The following is an 18243-nucleotide window of genomic DNA, read 5'->3' on the forward strand; positions in this document are numbered from 1 at the left end:
ATCAACGTTTTAGTGAAAGCGGTTTGAATAGTAAAACTCCGTAGTTGACCGAACTTTTGAAATGCTTTTCACCTAATTAAATTTATTTTATCAAAATGAAACTTTTAGGATAAATATTAAAATCACTCAAGAAGCTTCTCGAGGTGGTTTCGTATTAAAATATTAATTTTAAGATTTATAAAAAAAGTTTGAGTACAAGCCGCGTAATAGTAATATTCGGTACAGTCAATTCTAGAAGACCACTATGACCGTCCGTTTCGACCAAGCAGTGATACTTATTTCGAGTCGGACAAATAATGAAAGTTATGAAGTATTGAACTTATTAAACATATAATTTGGTGATGAGAGTAGGAATACTAATTAAGATTATAATGTTTGTTGATTAGAAAACCCGGAATGAGAGGAAGTCGGGGAAACGTGTCTTGGACTCCAGGAAAGTTTTCAAAACCTACCTTTTAAGAACTGCTGTGTTGTGAATATTTTACAAAACTGTGATATATGCATGAGATTGCTTTAAACTGTTTTACGAAATTCGAGATATATTACATTACTCTATTGTTGATAATTTCTAGTATATGTTCATACCGAGTTTGAAATGTTATATTTAGACCGAGAGTCGGTCGGTGTAAGCTTATAAAAACCCGAAAGTATCCCGGAGGAGTTTATAATTGAGAACGTTAATGCTAGCGAGTAGCGTGGCATGTATATATTTTAGACCAAGGATCGGTCAGTAAAAATTGATGAAAACCCGGAAGTATTTCGGAGGTGCTTATTTAAGAATATTAGCGCTATAGTAGAGCGTGAGGTATAAGTTGTAAGACCGAGAGTCGGTCAGTTTTGTTTTTATAAAAACCCGGGAATCATTCCGGTGATATTTATATGACGATTAAAGTCCATAGTAGTTACGTTTCAAGGGACTTAACGTCCACTTACGAAATACTAAACACCTCGAACTTTTATTAAAACGATTTCCAAAGATCGCAATCCCTCAACTATACTTTATCATTGGAATAATAAATATATATTTACTATTCATTTATTATGGGAGAAGTATTCTCCAGTGAATATTTATTTCAGACTCGATTAAATATTAAAGATTATTATATTACTTAAATATAAATTAGTTGAGGAATATTTTTTCAAATATTCTTTTCAAGTAAACTCATTCGAGGTTTAATTATTTATCGATTATCATTTAGCTATTTACTATTTATTAAAGGGTTTAGTTATGATTTAAAAATCATAGAACCAGATTTAAATTGCTTTCTGATTTCGAAAATCATTCGAATAATTTCAGATCGTCGGAGAATATTATCCCGACTTATTTACTATTTTGAATATAGTTTTAAGGAGAAACTTCCCCCCTTATTTAATTATTTGTTGACAACGGTCAACTCACATCCTTAGTACTTCCTCCGAAAACTTTCGGAAGTACATATATATATATATATAAAGTAAAGCTACGCCTATCAACAAGCAAAACGCTTGGGGGAACTTCGATGTGGTTCGAGTTCTCGAGGTATGATAAGATCTCCTAAAGGACAAGGGAGGGGTAGGATCCAAGTACTTCGTGTATTGGATAGACTAATGGTACCGTAGGAGATGGTACAATATGTACCTACGGATCTGCGAAATGTGTGTATAGCCGAAATGAGGACACATAGCCCGTATGTGGCAAGGGTGATAACCGGGATACGAAGGTGTCGTCCTTCTACTAGTAGAAAAGGTTACTATTATCGTATTACGACTGATCATCGTATGCGGTGGCTCCAACGAATGTCCTATTCTTCCAATTGGAATTGTGATGCAATACCGTAACCCAAGCCTAGGTGCTGGGTTTACCATTAAGGTATTCGCAGGATAATAAAATCCACTAAATAATTGTTTTCATGAGAAGGTGTGTGTCACCAAGGAAAACTATTTTTGAATAAAACGTAATTATCATATATGATGTTTAACGTGAGTTTATCATACAGTCATTTTCACACTGTACATTATTATGCTGGGCATTATAGCTCACTCTTGATTTCTTTTAAATGACACAACACAACAGATAACCAGTACGCCGGTGCGGGACTTATTCGCTTGCAGTCATGGGGAGAATCCCTGGCAGCTTTGTCTCAGGTGTGCCAGAGTATCAGATAGGTATAAGATATCAGTCGTAATTATTGTAACTTCATGTAGAGGTTATGAATAATTATTTGAGCACCTGTAAAGTACATATGAGTTTTAATAACAGATGATACTTGTTGTACGTCGTTTCTAAGGCTATAACTTGTGAGTGTGCGAGATTGGGGGTCTGTGATATGGAATTGTTGGATTATCGAGTTAATGCAGGTTACACCTGATTGAAGTATTGCGTGATGACCCAGGTTCCTGACCCCGGATTTGGGGGCGTTACACCTGCATTCTGTAGCAAAATGGCCTAGTTCATCATAGTTGAAGCACCTTATCTTTGATCTGTCAACAGATCCAGTTTTGTAACCATTTTTTCTATCAAATGTGTACTTCCCTTTTCCTTTCCAGCTGCTGTCTTTGTTAAATGATTGTCCTTTACCCTTGAAGAATCTTGGCTTCTTTACTTTAATGTTGGAGAACTTTCTTGCCAGATAGGCCACTGACTGATCAAGCTCATCAAATTCATCTAGGGTGTAGAACTCATCTTCTTCCAATTCCAGAATGACTTGTTCCTGTGAATCATTGTTTCTTTGCTCACTTGCTGAGGCAACTGGAATCTGGGATCTTGGCTCTTCATTATAGATCTGGCTTTTATTGACAATTAGAGCACTTGAACCATCTACAACATGCCCTTGACCAGTTCTTAATGATTTCCTTTAAATCATCTCTAATTCATACGTTTTTAGGATTCCATATAGAACTTTCAGTGTTATTCTGCTCAAGTCTCTCCCTTCTCTGATTGCTGAAATTTTTTGTTCCAAATGATCAGGGAGTGTAAGCAAAAACTTCAAGTTCACTTTTTTAGCTTCATAGTATTTATCATGTAGCTGCAAGTCATTTAGCAGCTTATTGAACCTTTCAAACACATTAGTGATAATTTCCTTTGGCTTAGCCACGAAACCCTCATAATATGAAATCAGTATCCTTCTTTGATTAGATCTAACTTCCTCAGTTCCTTCACAAAGTATTTCAATCTTTTCCCAGATCTGCTTAGCAGTATCACAGTTGACAATGTCATTGTACATTACATTGTCAAGTGACTCTATCAATATTAGCTGCAAACCACTATCTAGGGAAACTTTTTCTTTCTCAGGCTCAGTGTACTCAGAAGGGTCTTTGGGAGCATAATGAGCTGGGATGACCATGTCTCCATCTATAGATCCCTCAACTCTAACCATAGGAGTGAAGGGCCCATTTTTGAGAATCTAAATGTATAGTGGATTGGTCATCCTGATAAACAGCAACATTTTCTTTTTCCAAAGAGTGTAGTTAGCTTTGTCAAAAGTAGGAATTTTGATGCTACTGATTTTATGTGTATTCATTCTTCCAAGATCTTGAATCTGTGTACTTTCAGATTTTGCTCTGATACCACTTGTTAGGTAATGAATTACACACAGGGGGGGTGAATGTGTTTTTATGTTTTTATGCTTTTCTTGAATCTTTTATGGTTGTGAACAAAGTAAATTAAATCTTGCAGTAAGGTGTGTTAAAACTGAAATTAAACAAGCAATAACAATGAACACAAATCTTTCAAAACTCACTTAATTTTATATTAAAATTAAGAATATTTTGCTACAAATTTCTAGGCTCTTTGTTGATAAAGAGCTTAGCTTCTTCCTTAAGAGAATACAAGAATTTTTTTATCTAAATTGTTACATCTAACAAAGGACCAATGTTAACTCTATATGATAGTTAACTACTGGTTTACACAGTATGTAATAAGAGATGATATTCACTTTATTAAACTGTCACTAATCATTCCATTTTAGGAAAAGTATATCTTCCATTTCTGGCTTAGCATATCTTTGCATATTGTGTTAACTTTGATCTTCCTTTGTAAGTTAATCTTCACCCTTGATCTTACACACTCTTCAAGCTGCTTTTTGTAGACTTGTCAATCCAACTGGTTGGAATGTTTGTTGATTGTTAATCTTGGATATTGAACTGTTCTGGAATTTGTACTTTGAGATTTTACCTCGAGATCTCCAGTTAGGCATATAGAGAACTTGACATCTCGATAAGTATATTAGCTTATCGAGATCTCTAATACTCCATAGTTGATTTGACTTGTAGAGGTCTCTGAGTTCTCTATAAGATAATTTAGCTTGTCGAGGTCTCTCATCTTCATATCTTCACTCTAGCTTATCGATATCTCTGAGTTCTCTAGTGACTTGTTGACTTGTCGATAACTCAGAGTTCTCTAGTAAAATTTGACTTGTCGATAACTCAGAGTTCTCTAGTGAATTTTGACTTTTCGATATCTCTGAGTTCTCTAGTGAAATTTGACTTGTCGATAACTCAGAGTTCTCTAGTGAATTTTGACTTACCGATAACTCTGAGTTCTCTAGTGAAGAAATGACTTGTCGATATCTCCAATCTTCATGTATTCAATTTGGCTTGTCGATATCTCTGAGTTCTCTAATAGCTTTCATGACTTCTCTATAAGTTATTCTGGAGTTCTCGAATGACTTCTCTATAACATTAAATATGTGACTTGTAGAGATCTTGACTTAAAACATTTTTCTCAAAACAGATTTATTCAACTCCAAGCTTCTTCATAATTCTTCTGAGGCATGATCTTCTTGATCTTTTCCCATATAGAATTTTTAGGCTTGATACTGTTTAAAGAAAAAGACTCAAGTCCGCTCTTTGACATTTTTACAGACTTTAAATGTTACAATACAAAATGCAAACTAAGATTACAATACAACTTACTTAGGGTTGTCAATTTGACTTAGTCTTGTTAAAGTACAGGAATGTCTTGCACAACATTAACAAAACCACCACACAAACACCAAGGCAATCAAGGAAGCATTTTCATTCTCTTCCATTTCTCCATTTCTTCATTTTGCTATCGGCCAAAACACGACCAGCAACTTCAAACTGCCATATCTCCTTCAATACTCACTCAAATATTATGTTTTATAGCTCTTTAGAAAGAAATTGAGATGGCCTACAACTCTTGTTCACAAGTCTAGTCCAAATAAGCATGGTAAGACCCTCATTTTTACATTTATTTCAATCGGACTAATTGTAACTCCAAAAGTTCTAATTCATTTCTTGAACTCCTTTGCAAGTTTGAACATGATAAACATTGATCAAGGCTCTCTTAAGGATTACAATAATTTGTTAGTGGTTTAAGGATCTAATGAAGGTATAAACTTCAAACCTTAGATTTGATTTTTTGATTCCATTAAGTTTTATTGAAGCATTGTTAGTATTAAGGCTTGATCTTTGATTATAAGTAGTTTTGGTGGATTTGTATTGGTTTTGAATATTAGGTCTTTGATTGGTTGGATAAATTAGTAAAACTTGGAGTTGGGGACTGAATTTGTAGTATTATGGTTGAATATTATTGCGTTGGTGGTTGTGGGTGAATTGATGAGGATTTAGAGTGGTAATTATTTTGGGAATCGCGTAAATATATCCGTCATAATGCCCGATTTACCTTAGACTATTTTTGTGCTTATCTTCAGGACCCGTGAACTCACTGTAAGATTCTGACCTTTGCCATGTTTAGCTATATCATTTAGTAAGTTTCATTTTGGTATGTGGTTCGCTTAGATCCGATTTACGGTTTAGGAGAAACGATCGTTTTAAGTAACGGCGTTTTGCGAACGAACCTTTACCCCTCGCCTAACTTTGAAACCTTGTTTAAGGCTCTTAAAGGACTAATTGGATTACGAAACAATTATGTAAGGTGTATTAGGCAGTTGGTAAAGTACTAGCGAAAGAGTCACCTTAAAACGTTTAACGGTTAATTTTATAAAAATAGTGGAGTCGAGGGTACTCGAGCGACTTATGTAAATCGTTAAGCGCAAAAGCGAACTTTAGGGTCTAAGTGGATAAAGTCTAGTTTCTTAAGCGACCGTGGTTTAATTCTGGCTTATATTGTTGTTCATAGGTTATCGGACCCACTCTAAGCTTAAGTCTACCACGGAACACTCATGCAAGTTTTTTACCTGTATATTGTTGTTGTGATGTAAATATATTTATGCATTATCTTGAGATAAGTGCATGGTTGTTATTAGCAAATCTTGCGATATATTGGAGTATGTTGATACGATATATAAACATGCCTGTTTCGTAATCTCGATATCTTGTTACCAATTCAATTGTTTATAAACTGCATAATACCTATGCTAGAGATAAGTAGTACTAGCGTATACCCTTAGTATAGGGGACCCAGAGTTGAACATTTTTCTAAAACGGGAGGCGATGTTCCCGAGTATATTATATATATATAGTTTTCAAAACTATTAATCGAATAATGTTCATTCGATAGTTTTAAATTATAAGTAAATATTATATTACGAACATTCATTTACGATTCTTATTACGATCCAAGACTATTTTAATTATTTAAATAGAGTTTTTACTTATAAATCTTATTTTATTTAATAAATGAATATTAATTTGAATATTCATTTGAGGACTTATGACTCCGCTTAATTTATTCAATAATATTCTTTATTTTCTTAAAGAATAATGTTTCGATATTCGCCAAGTATTCGGAAAATGATTGATACTATCAAATCATTCTTACTTTAAATATTTCCAGAGATTATTTTCAAACTTTATCAAAACTATTTTTGGAAAGATAGAGCGGATCCCAAAACTTGTTTTCAAATTAAAGATCTTCCTTTCGAAGGGAATTTAAATACTCGCTTAAAAATTTGAGGGATTCGACTCCGTGATGTATCTTTATAATTCGCAACGAAGTTGCTGTTTTGATAAAAGAGTTTTTGATTACTTACCCAACACTCAGGAAGTATAATTCTTGGAATAAGTTAATCCGTTAACAGACTTCGCCTGGGAAATATCAGTGAGTTTTCCTTTCCAACTAGATGCGACTTTTTGGTGGATTCATATCAACAAGTTTTTACTTGGGGAAAGGGAAGACGAGATTCACGTTTCAGAGTCATGGATTTCATCTGAACTAGGAGTGGTGTAAGTGGCCGAGTGGCGCCGGCCCAGCCTTACTTTATTGGCCCAAATGGCCCGGAAGTTCCGCTGAGACGGTCCATTCCTTAGGAGTCCACCGTTCGGTCGAAAAGTAAATCCGACTGTTCTCCTCTACATGTAGAAAATTGTGGGGTTGCACTACTGCGACTGATCATCGTGAGTGGTCTTCCTGGTGCGACAAACTCCCGTAATGAGTACATCATCCAGTTTGGATATTTCTGCAACACTACCCAGAGCACTTCGATAGAAAGGCTACAACTGGGCGACTGTTGAGTGTTGGCAGGGTCGAGTTTTCAAAATGATGTTTCCATCAATTGAAGTATCTTGTAACTTCATATTTTATTAATGATAAAAGATTTGAGTTTCCTTGAGCGGATAAAAGCCCTCAAGAGTATTTGTGAAAATGAGTTATATATAAGTCTTACCTTGTAACTTCATCAATATATGATGAACTTTTGAAACTGATTATACCTTGAACGGTGGTAGTTCAAGCCGTATTTGGAAAAAATATAAGTATATTGGAGTATCTTGTAACTTCATATTTTTAACTTATATCTAGTAAATGATTATCTTATGCATGACAAAGATTTTCATAAAAATGTTGAGACAATGTTAGATATATGAGATCACCTTGCAACGATATTTTTATACAGTTATGCATGGCAGAGGATTTCAAAGATTTTGAAAAGTATATATATATATATTTATACTAAATATTTTGCGACTTCATCGCGTTAAGATATCAAACTTGGTTCATTTCTTCTTGACCAAGACTTTCATGAGTACTATGAGAATGCTCATATATTGTTAATTATTATACATGTTATTTTCATGGGCTTGTTGCTCACCCTTTCTTTATTCTTTTATCACACAACAACAGCTTGACAAGATGAACAGGACCAAGATCCCAATTCACGAGCGGTTAGGAAACGTTCCGCAGTTTCCTGTAGGCGTTGATGCCGCTGTAGCTGAGGTAGGAACTACCAATAGGCTAGGCTTTCAACTTTTGATGTACCAGACTTATGTATATTTATGAATTGTAAGAATGGCAAAGAATATGTAAATTTATTCATAAACCCTTTTGAGGTGTAATGACTTATAATTGTAGAATAAAATGACTTGTGTTATTTTTGGTATTCATCTCTGAGACTATAGCTTGTGGTGTGTGTGTGTATATTGTGGGGTCACAGTACGCAGTAGTTGGTTGTTTATTAAGATTAAGTGTTATTAAAGGAAATGAAACTCGTGACAACCCGGATCCTCGACCCCGGATTTGGGGGTGTTACAAAAAGGCACTTTTCTTTGTTTATTTTAAAAGTCGATATATAAGTTTTAATTTGTTTATTTAACAAAATAATTATCTATTCTTGTATAGGTTAAAAATCAAGATAAAAACAATATTGTTGTAATTGACATGAAAATAAATGTAAGAGCCATGTTTGTTATGTTTAATTTTGGAACGAACTATGAGAATTGTTGAAGAGATTTTATATTGCTCCACAGATTTTTTTGGGGAAGAAAATAAGAGATCGGTATTAAAATTGTTTCTCTAGAGTGCTCCCGAATTTTGAAAGAAGCGAAAAGAATATAAATTATTTTTGTGCTCTACATTTGGAAAGAAAAAAAAAGGAATATTATATTGTTACTAGCCTCCCCTTTGTAAACATGTCCAATGTTAGTCTGTTATGCATTCCGATCGGTGTCATTCAATTTGGCAGGAAATGTTTGTCAGGGTGTAACAACTTCTTTGATATAATTTGTGCATTGATAGATAAGAAATAATTTTGGGTTTTTATTTTTTTGTGCAATGATTCTGTATAATTAGTATTACTAGTTGGCCACTGTAAAGATCTAGTAACTAGGATGCATTGTACAAGTTAAGATTGTTATCTTTCTACTATTTTATACAACAGAATGGTCAACAGACTTGTACAAAATTCAATCGATAATAAAAAAGTGGTTTCAAATAAAAAAGTGGTTTTAATTACAATGTGTTTGCGTTGATAGATTGAGTCACAGGCGAGGTGTAGCATCAAGTGACACTACCACAAAAGAAAGACAGCGGTGAGTGACGTGGCAATGCTAACTCTGTGTAACATATTAGTTTGTTAGAAAGGCTGCCCTATATAGAAAAAACTTGTATTCATTTGTAATTAGTTAAGATCTATCTTTAAGTGCTCACAACATTACTTGGTTGTTGAAGATGAAAGCTGGATTTGTAACATGGTATCAGAGTTTGCATACTCGGCCTCTTCGTCATCATATTCAATCTTCATCATCATTTTCAATCAGTGTTGTTTCTTGCCATTAAAGTACGACAAATGAAACTCTAAGCTCTTCAATTCATCAATTTTTGAATCTATTCAATCCTCATATCAATCTCTCATAAGATCTGTAAGTGTTCTAAGCTTTGATTTACGTGTTATAATTCGTATATTCTCTATAATTAGAACTAAATCATTGTCAATTCATTACAAAAATGATTACAACTGCATCAAACTCATCCACAACTCTAGGATCTGCTAGTTCATCATGAACTCTTGATTGTCATCATCCATACTATCTACATCCATCAGATAGTCCTTGTATGCAAATTACAACTGTAGTGTTGAATGAAAATAACTACAATCAGTGGCACATATCTATGAAGATTGCGTTATAATCTAAACTTAAGCTAGGTTTTGTTGATGGATCGTACATTAAACCAGCTTCCACCTCACCACTGTTTGTTCACTGGCTTCGATATAACAATTTGGTTACGTTATGTATCCTCAATTCAGGTTCCATAGAGATACGTAACAATATTGTTTATATTTAGTCCGCAAGTGAGATTTGGCTTGATTTGAAGGTTCGATATGCACTAAGTAATGTGCCAAAATTGTTTCACTTGAGGAAGAAAATTGCACATCTCTCCCAAGGATTATTGTCAATTTCTACCTATTTCACGAGATTTAGAACAATACATGATGAACTTAAGTGTTTGTCTATTAAACCTAGATGTACGTGCACTGGATGCACTTGTGCTGTTAACAATACGTCGATTGATATGGAAAACCGTCTCCAACTAACACAGTTCATGATGGGACTCAATATCACATTTATTAGTATTCGTGGTCAAATATTAATGATGACTCATTTTCCAACTCTGAGTCAAAGCTATAGTATGCTACTTCAAGAAGAAAGTCAAAGAGATGTGTCTTGTCATGAAGGTGTTATACAGTCTGGAAACATGGCTATGAATGTGAAATTCAACTTTTAGAGGAAAGTGTATGCAAAACAAGGTTCTGCAAGTACGAAGCAGACTGATTCCTAATTGGTATGCGATTTTTGTCACATGACTGGTAATCTGAGAGCAAGTTGTTTTCGTATCCATGAATATCCATCTCGGCATAAATTATTTGGTAAACCAAAACCAAAGCCAAGGATCAATGCTCAAAAAGGGTCAGTAGTGGCAAATGTAACTCAGAGTGCTTCTACTGATGTTATGTCAGATACTGGTACTGTGAGTACATGCCTGCATAAATCTCAACTAGATGGTCTTGGTTTATCAGAAGGTCAGTGCAAATAATTGATTTCAATTATTGTAGCATAATCTGGTCACAACTCAACTATAGAGTGCTAACTCTGCCAGTTCAAGTACATGAAACTTCAATCCAACTAGTACCTGGTTTCCATCTACTTATCATTTTCAAAGGACATGTATGACTATACATTCTGTTCATCAAGTGCATTTTGTTTCTAGTGATTATTCTCAATCCAAGTGGATCCTAGATACGGGTGCTACTAATCATATTACTCCATTTTTACGTTTACTATAAAATGTGAGAGATTGTTCTGCTACTCTTCTATTGCCCAATGAAAATGATACTCCTATTATACAATATGGCAATTTGATTTTGAATGCTTCTATTGTCTTGACGAATGTACTTTATGTACCCTCATTTTCTTACAATCTAATGTCTATGTCCAAGCTACTCCAAGATACTCCATATCAGGCCTCCTTCTTGGCTGACAAATGTTATCTTCTAGAATATGCCTAGAAGAAAGCTCCCGTGCTTGGTAAAGAAGAAAATGTCTTGTATATGTTAACCGATACATCACTTCAGTCTAGTTCTACCTCTTCCTCCTCTGTCAGCTCAGTATCATGTGCTAATACTTTTGTGGCTAATGTGGGTAGTATAGATTTGTGGTATGCCAGATTAGGGCATGTACCTACTACTGTTGTGAGGAAATTACCAGTTCAGTGTAAGTCTAATATTCTGAATGTCCATAATAACTGTTGTTTAGCAAAACAACATAGATATCCATTTAATCATAGTTGACATGTTAGTGCAGAGTTATTTGATCAGGTACATGCAGATCTTTGGGGGCCATACCGGTTTAAAACCCATGGTAATTGTAAAATGTTCTTACCTCTGATTGAAGATAAATCACGTTGTACTTGGATTTATCTCTTATCTGATAAGTCTATTGTTCCCCCCGTACTAAAAGAGTTTATTGCTCATATTAAGAATCAGTTTGTTGTTGTTATTAAGGTTTTTAGGACAACCAGTGAAACAGAATTTATTAACAAAGTTGTTTCATCTCACTTGTCTGAGTTGGGAATTAGTCACCAGACCACGTGTGTATACACTCCCCAATAAAATGGGTTGGTAGAACATAAACCCAAACACCTGTTAAATTGTGCACAAGCACTACGTTTTCATGCTGCACTTCCTATTATTTTCGGGGATAACTGCCTGCAAGCTGCAGTCTACTTAATTAATCGAACCCCCTATCTAGTTTTACTTGATAAAAGTCCATATAAATTTATGTTTAATGTTGTCCCATATTATGAGGAACTTAAAGTGACTGGTTCCTTGTGCTATGCTACCATTGTACCCCAACCAAGAAATAAGTTTGCTCCTTGAGTAATTAAAGAAGTTTTCTTAGGATACCCTTATGCTAAAAAGGGGTACAAAGTTCTCAACCTTCAAACAAGACACGTCATTGTCTCTCGTGATGTTCATTTTGTTGAAACTGTCTTTCCTTTTAAGGACTTGGATGTACAGCCTCCCCAACTACTGTTTCCACCTTCTCCTCTGTTTGTGGATAATGATCCACTTCAGATGTCAGCTCAGCTTACTTCTGATATAGAGGATGCTTCAAATATTTTGCCTCAACAATCTTCAGACGTTTCTACAGAGTCTACATCAGTTTCTCATCATTCTCCTGCTACAAGTATGCTCTCTGAGCATATTACTCCTATTTCTGCACTTGATGTGCAACTGACTCGACCTCACAGACAAAAGCATTTATCTGGGAAATTTCAAGATTATATAGGCTTGCCTGCTCATATATTTCACAATGTTGTCTGTATGCCAGCTCCTTTGTCTAATTCCTCTTCTAAGTCAGACATTGATTCAAGTATTGCTCCTCAGCATTTAAAACAAGTTGTGCAATCTAATGACTGGTGTGAATCTATGAATAAAATACTTAATCAATGAAAAAGTCGATCGTTACAAAGCTCGTTTGGTGACAAAGGTTTCACACAAACGGCTAATATGGATTATTTTGAAACCTTTGCACTTGTAGCTAAGATAACATCATTTCGGATATTGCTTATTTTAGCTTTAATGTATAATTGACATATCACACAACTAGATGTGACTAATGCCTTTTTACATGGACTCTTAGATGAAGAGGTCTACATGTCTTGTCCACCAGACTACTATAATCCTGATCACATCTTACTTAAGTACCCCAATCAAAAAATGGTGTGTCGCCTTCTCAAGTCATTGTACGGTCTTAAACAAGCTCCACGACAATGGTTTATAGCTCTGGCTTCATCCTGATAGCTTTTGGGTTTATTTAAACTGTTGGAGATCCAAGTCTCTTTGTTTATGTTATGGACAATGTCCTTGTCCTACTTCTCGTCTATGTTAATGACATGATTCTCACAGGAAATGATGCATCTACTATGGCTAAGGTCACTGATTTTCTGGGTATTTACTTTAAGATCAAAGACCTTGGAGCCTTGCATTATTTTCTCAGCATTCAAATTGAGCGTAATGCAACTGAAATTTTCATGAATCAACACAAATACACCTCTAATTTGCTTCGTGACTTTCGGTCCATCTATGGTACACCCTCTCGTGTGTCTATGGAGCAACATCATACTTTGCTTCAGGTATCTGATAGTCCTTATCTGCAGGATGTTACTCGATTTCGTTGTTTAATTGGGCGTTTGATATATCTCACAATCTCACGCCCCGATTTATCCTATCCTGTCCATGTCTTGGCCCAGTTTATGAACAAGCCTTAAACCTCACATTGGCATGTTGCTTCAAACTTGTCCGTTATCTCTCTACTACTGCCACTCAAGGTCTTTTCAATACAACATCTACCTATCATTGTTGCTTATTGTGATTGCTGCTTATTGTGATGCCGATTGAGGTAGTTGCCACACTACTCGACAGTCCCTTCAAATAATAACAACTTAGCACGAATTGTATAAAAAATGATTGGAACACATAATATATATTTGATGAAAATCAAACCTATTTAATAAAATCAAAACATTTAATTTAATGTTCTACTGTATTATTTTTCGCCCTCGAATTGTATCATCATTTATTTTTCTCGCACATAGTTGTATCATGATTGTTAATTTAAAGTATATTACAGTTTTTATTCATAATATGAAGTTTTTTCCTCAGCATAAATAAATATGTGTAAAGCAACCTCGAATCCTTTTTATCAACCATCTTGTTATATAAATGCATTAAATAAAGGCGGAGAGGACAAATAATCACTTAATCAGAGACAAAAGAATGACGTCATCGTGTTACAGTAACAGACGGTGTCGTATTGTGTTCAATTATTGAGTAACTCAAACTTCACCTAATTTCACTACACACCACACAAACACACACTCTACTTCTCTGCTCAACTGTTCCCCAAATTCAGACAACAATGTCGACTGTCTGGCCATCAAGCAACAAGAACACTCCGACGTCGTTTAAAGACCTTCCTGCAGAAACAACTACCGAGATCTTCGCAAGACTGCCCGTAAAAGACCTAATAAAGTCAACATCGGTCAACAAAACATGGTACTCTCTGATCAACAACCCCTCTTTCATTTCTTCCCAAATAACTCGTTCTCTTTCAAATTGCCATGATAATGCTTTGCTTATTATTCCTCCTATCACCTCCCACCAAAACTACTGCTCTTTGATCTCAGCTGATACTTCCTCACTTATCGAAAAATTCGACATTCCTTTCGAGACTAGGAGCCGTAGTTTAAAATTAATCACTGAGGTTCATGGAATGCTTTTGCTAACTGATTTGCATATGCATTATGCTTCTCGAGACTTGTATCTTTGGAATCCTTATGTTAAGAGGCATAGGGTTCTTGTTTCCAGTTGTTTTAGGAAGGTTCTTGATAATAGGGAAAAGACCTATTATGTGGTTGGGATGGGTTATGATAAGACTACGGATGATTATAAAGTTGTTAGGGTTGTTTATGTTCAGGATGGTTTTGGGAGGCAGTTTGGGGACGTGGAGCCTAAAGTTGAGGTTTATAGTTTTAGGAAGAATACGTGGCGGAAGCTGAAGGATGTTGGGGTTCCCAGGCTTGCTATTGAGGATGGGGCTTATGTTAATGGGATCTATTATTGGTTGGAATTGAAGCAGCCTTGTACTCCGGAAGCCAGGACTTGTTATGGAAATAAGCTGATGATGTTGTGTTTTGATTTCGACAAGGAGGTGTTTGGGGATTTTAAGGTCCCCAATGATGTTTTTGATTCATTGGGAAGACTTACTCCTTTTAGGCTTATGGATTTTCAGGGTTCACTTGCTCTTTGTGTTTTAGAAGTCCAACGTTGTAATAAAGAGAAGTCCAGGTATCCCTATGGCATATGGTTGTTGAGGAAAGAAAATAATTCAGTGTCGTGGAGTTTGTGTAATAAGGTTGTCCTCAAAAAAGGGGGGCCGCCTTTGAATGTAACCAAGAATGGAACACTTGTCATTGAGTCATTTGGCCCGGAGAGGTTTGATGTTTCAAGCATAGTCTCCTGTAATCTCAAGACCATGATTCTTGTAGATCATGGATTCGGTAAGCATGGGGGTCCAGAGGTTTCGCAATTCGTTATGGCACCTGCTACTGTTGATACTTCCTTCCCAGAGAGTTTGATCATGTATGAGGGAGGAAAGTACCTGTCAAAATTTTCGAAGTAAGCAATCAGCAGTCTTATGGTGGTAACTGGTAAGCATTATTTACATATTATGGTTGTTGGCCCATCTGAATCATCTGTACTCTTTTGTACATATAGACATTCCATTAACAAAAATAATGCTTCAGGCTTTGCTAATCAACATCCTTACTATTTTTCGTTCTACGTAACATCAATTTTGAGATGAGCTGTTTAAAATATTTTTTAATTTAAGATTGTGCAGCCTGACAAAAATAAGAGTAAGGGATAGCAGGTTAAGTGTAGCTAGTCCTTTGTGTATTAAGATTGACATTTTTATTTTCTTCATCTGTTACATGCACATTGTTTTAATTTTCTTCATCTGTTTTATGTGCTTGTTGAAATGATGTCAGGCTTTGTTGCTTTTGCTGAGAGAATTTATCGAACTTTGAATCTCTAGATGTTGTGCTTTCTTTACATTATTAAATTTAACTCACAACCTCGAGTGGGAGATTACATCTGGGCAAATACTAGCAACCCAGATTGTTGTAAATCTTAAGAGATGTTGAATTCTAGTCAGTACCCATGAAAGCTGATGATACATTTTTTCATTTACTCCTACCTTTTATGTGCACTATCAGTATCTAGTAATTAATTTAAGAGTTATTTGCAAAATGCATCCCCCTGTTTGGCCAAAATGCGTTTTTACCTATACTTTATATAATTGCACTTTGCATCCCCTAACTATTTTTGGCGCGACAAATTGCATCCTTTTCGTTAAATTTGTTAAAATTCTCAGGGGTATTTTAGGAAATTAAAATATTTAATTATAATTATAATATTATTTAAGCTTTTTGACCCTCTAAATGACACTTTTCAAAAAAATTTAAAGAACGGAAGTTGTAAAGAACGAAAAAATCTTTTCAAAACAATAACATTCAAAAATTATCAAAAATTTTACGAAGCCAAAATTAAATTAAATCTATACTTAATGAATTTATTAAAAAGAATTATAAAAAAAAATATTTCAGTTTTGAACCTTTTTATTTCAGGAAGATCTTTTCATTCCCTACAACTTTCATTCTTTAATTTTTTTTCAGAATTTATCGTTTAAAGGGTTAAACCTTAAATAAAGATTTAAAAATAATTAAATATTTTAATTTCCTAAAATACCCCTGAAAATTTTAACAAAATTAACGAAAATGGTGCAATTTGTCGCGCCAAAAATAGTTAGGGGATGCAAAGTGCAGTTATATAAAGTATAGGTAAAAAACGCATTTGGGCCAAACCAGGGGGATGCATTTTGCAAATAACTCTAAATTTAATGTTCTTAGTTTAGGTGTACATTTTTATCTTTGGAAAAATTACATTTGTATACTGAAAAAAAGGAACATAGAGTTAATCATAATGAACAGCACAAAAGATGGATTCTGTAGTTATGAATTAGTTCGATTGACAATTTTATTAACTAAGTGGATTTTTTGTTTGAAGTGATTTTTCTCTAATCAATAATTAGCTGTTTGCGCAAGTTGCCTAATAAAGTTCGCAATCCTCTAGGCTCATATCTTTGAATTGTATTGAAGGAATTTAAATAACCTATGTCGATCATAAAGAGTGGAGCAATTCTATTATTGTCCGGATATGGAGATATCTATATCAAAATTATATTTAATGAGATTGAAATGACCATGTTTCATAGATATATGTAATTTTCTGGCAATACTAAATTGTGCTAACCAAATAGTTTTCAGGACAGAAATGTTGGTTTGGTTGACTGGTAATATTTTGGAAAGCTTTGTAAATTAAAGAACATGAATTAATATCTTTAAGGACTTATGTTTGTGCCTTTTGTGGTAGGTAGGACATTAAGTTGATACCATTTCTTTAACCATATTCCTAATTTCTACTTCTATTGTGTGCATACCTTCTAATTGTTTAAATTTTCTTGCCAATCAACTTTTAACGGTTTTTAGACCAAATATTTTAAGAGAAAAATGAGCCCGAGGATGACCTGTGAGGTTATAAGGTTCTCCTATACATTTTTAATGGCATTTTTGTAAATATCAATTTTTATTCTGGATTTACAAATTTACCCCGTGCATTTGTATGAGAAAATGTTATAACCTCCTGAGGTCATCCTCACGTACATGATTCTCATATTTTAATTGTCATTTTAAAGTTAACTTTGCAACTATTACTGTTACAAGCATTTATACTCTAGGATGTAAATGGATTGCATTTGTTTGTTGCTACTTACATCTTTTGTCATGTTACCAATTTCCAATTGTAGGTATAACCGACGATGTTGCTTCGAAGTCCTAATTACTCTAGCCAGTGCCAAGTCGGTGCCAGTGGGCCGCTCATAGATGGCATGATTTAAGGTTTCTAGCTTTTGGTAGTAAAACATTATGGAACAATTTTATAATTCTATTTGGTGTAATATTTTCGTAGACCGTTTCCGAGGTTTGGAAAGTACTATTGTCCAAGTGATGATCAAGTCTTGAATTTACTCTCTTTTGCTATTTCTATCATCATAATTAATTAATGATTGTGTGTTCTTCAAATGGTTATAAATCTTTTTTTCTGTTATGCTGGATTTTTCTACATTTGTTTGGTGTGAGGATAATAATTTCCTAATCTTTTTAGCACTTGTTTAATGAAGGGAAATAATATACTTGTCACGGAGGAACATTCTTCATTAGATGATATGATTTCAAGGAGAAGAACTTGCGCTATTTATATGGCCACAGATTGAATTCGAATGGTCATTGTGGATATTTATTGTTATATAATATCTCATGATTTATTTTCTGCAAACATTCTTTACGCACTTGCTCCGCTTGCATTCCATTTGCTCAAGTGACTAGTAAAGATTGACTGTTAAGGTATGTTAGAGGAGTTGCAATAGTTTGATTGTGTATTTGGGAAA

The 18243-nt window shown here is 34.6% G+C and overlaps 1 protein-coding gene across 1 annotated transcript; it reads left to right on the forward strand.

The window, feature by feature from the left end:
• The first annotated feature begins 14025 nt into the window (after positions 1-14025).
• On the forward strand, positions 14026-17859 carry LOC141670711 (F-box/kelch-repeat protein At3g23880-like). Its single transcript, XM_074476690.1, has 2 exons — positions 14026-15388; positions 17605-17859. Exon 1 carries the CDS (start codon positions 14098-14100, stop codon positions 15358-15360), a length of 1263 nt encoding a protein of 420 aa, XP_074332791.1. The 5' UTR covers positions 14026-14097; the 3' UTR covers positions 15361-15388; positions 17605-17859.
• Positions 17860-18243: the final 384 nt, after the last annotated feature.

This window comes from Apium graveolens, chromosome 1 (assembly GCF_009905375.1).
Source record: "Apium graveolens cultivar Ventura chromosome 1, ASM990537v1, whole genome shotgun sequence".
Classification (NCBI taxonomy): domain Eukaryota; kingdom Viridiplantae; phylum Streptophyta; class Magnoliopsida; order Apiales; family Apiaceae; genus Apium; species Apium graveolens.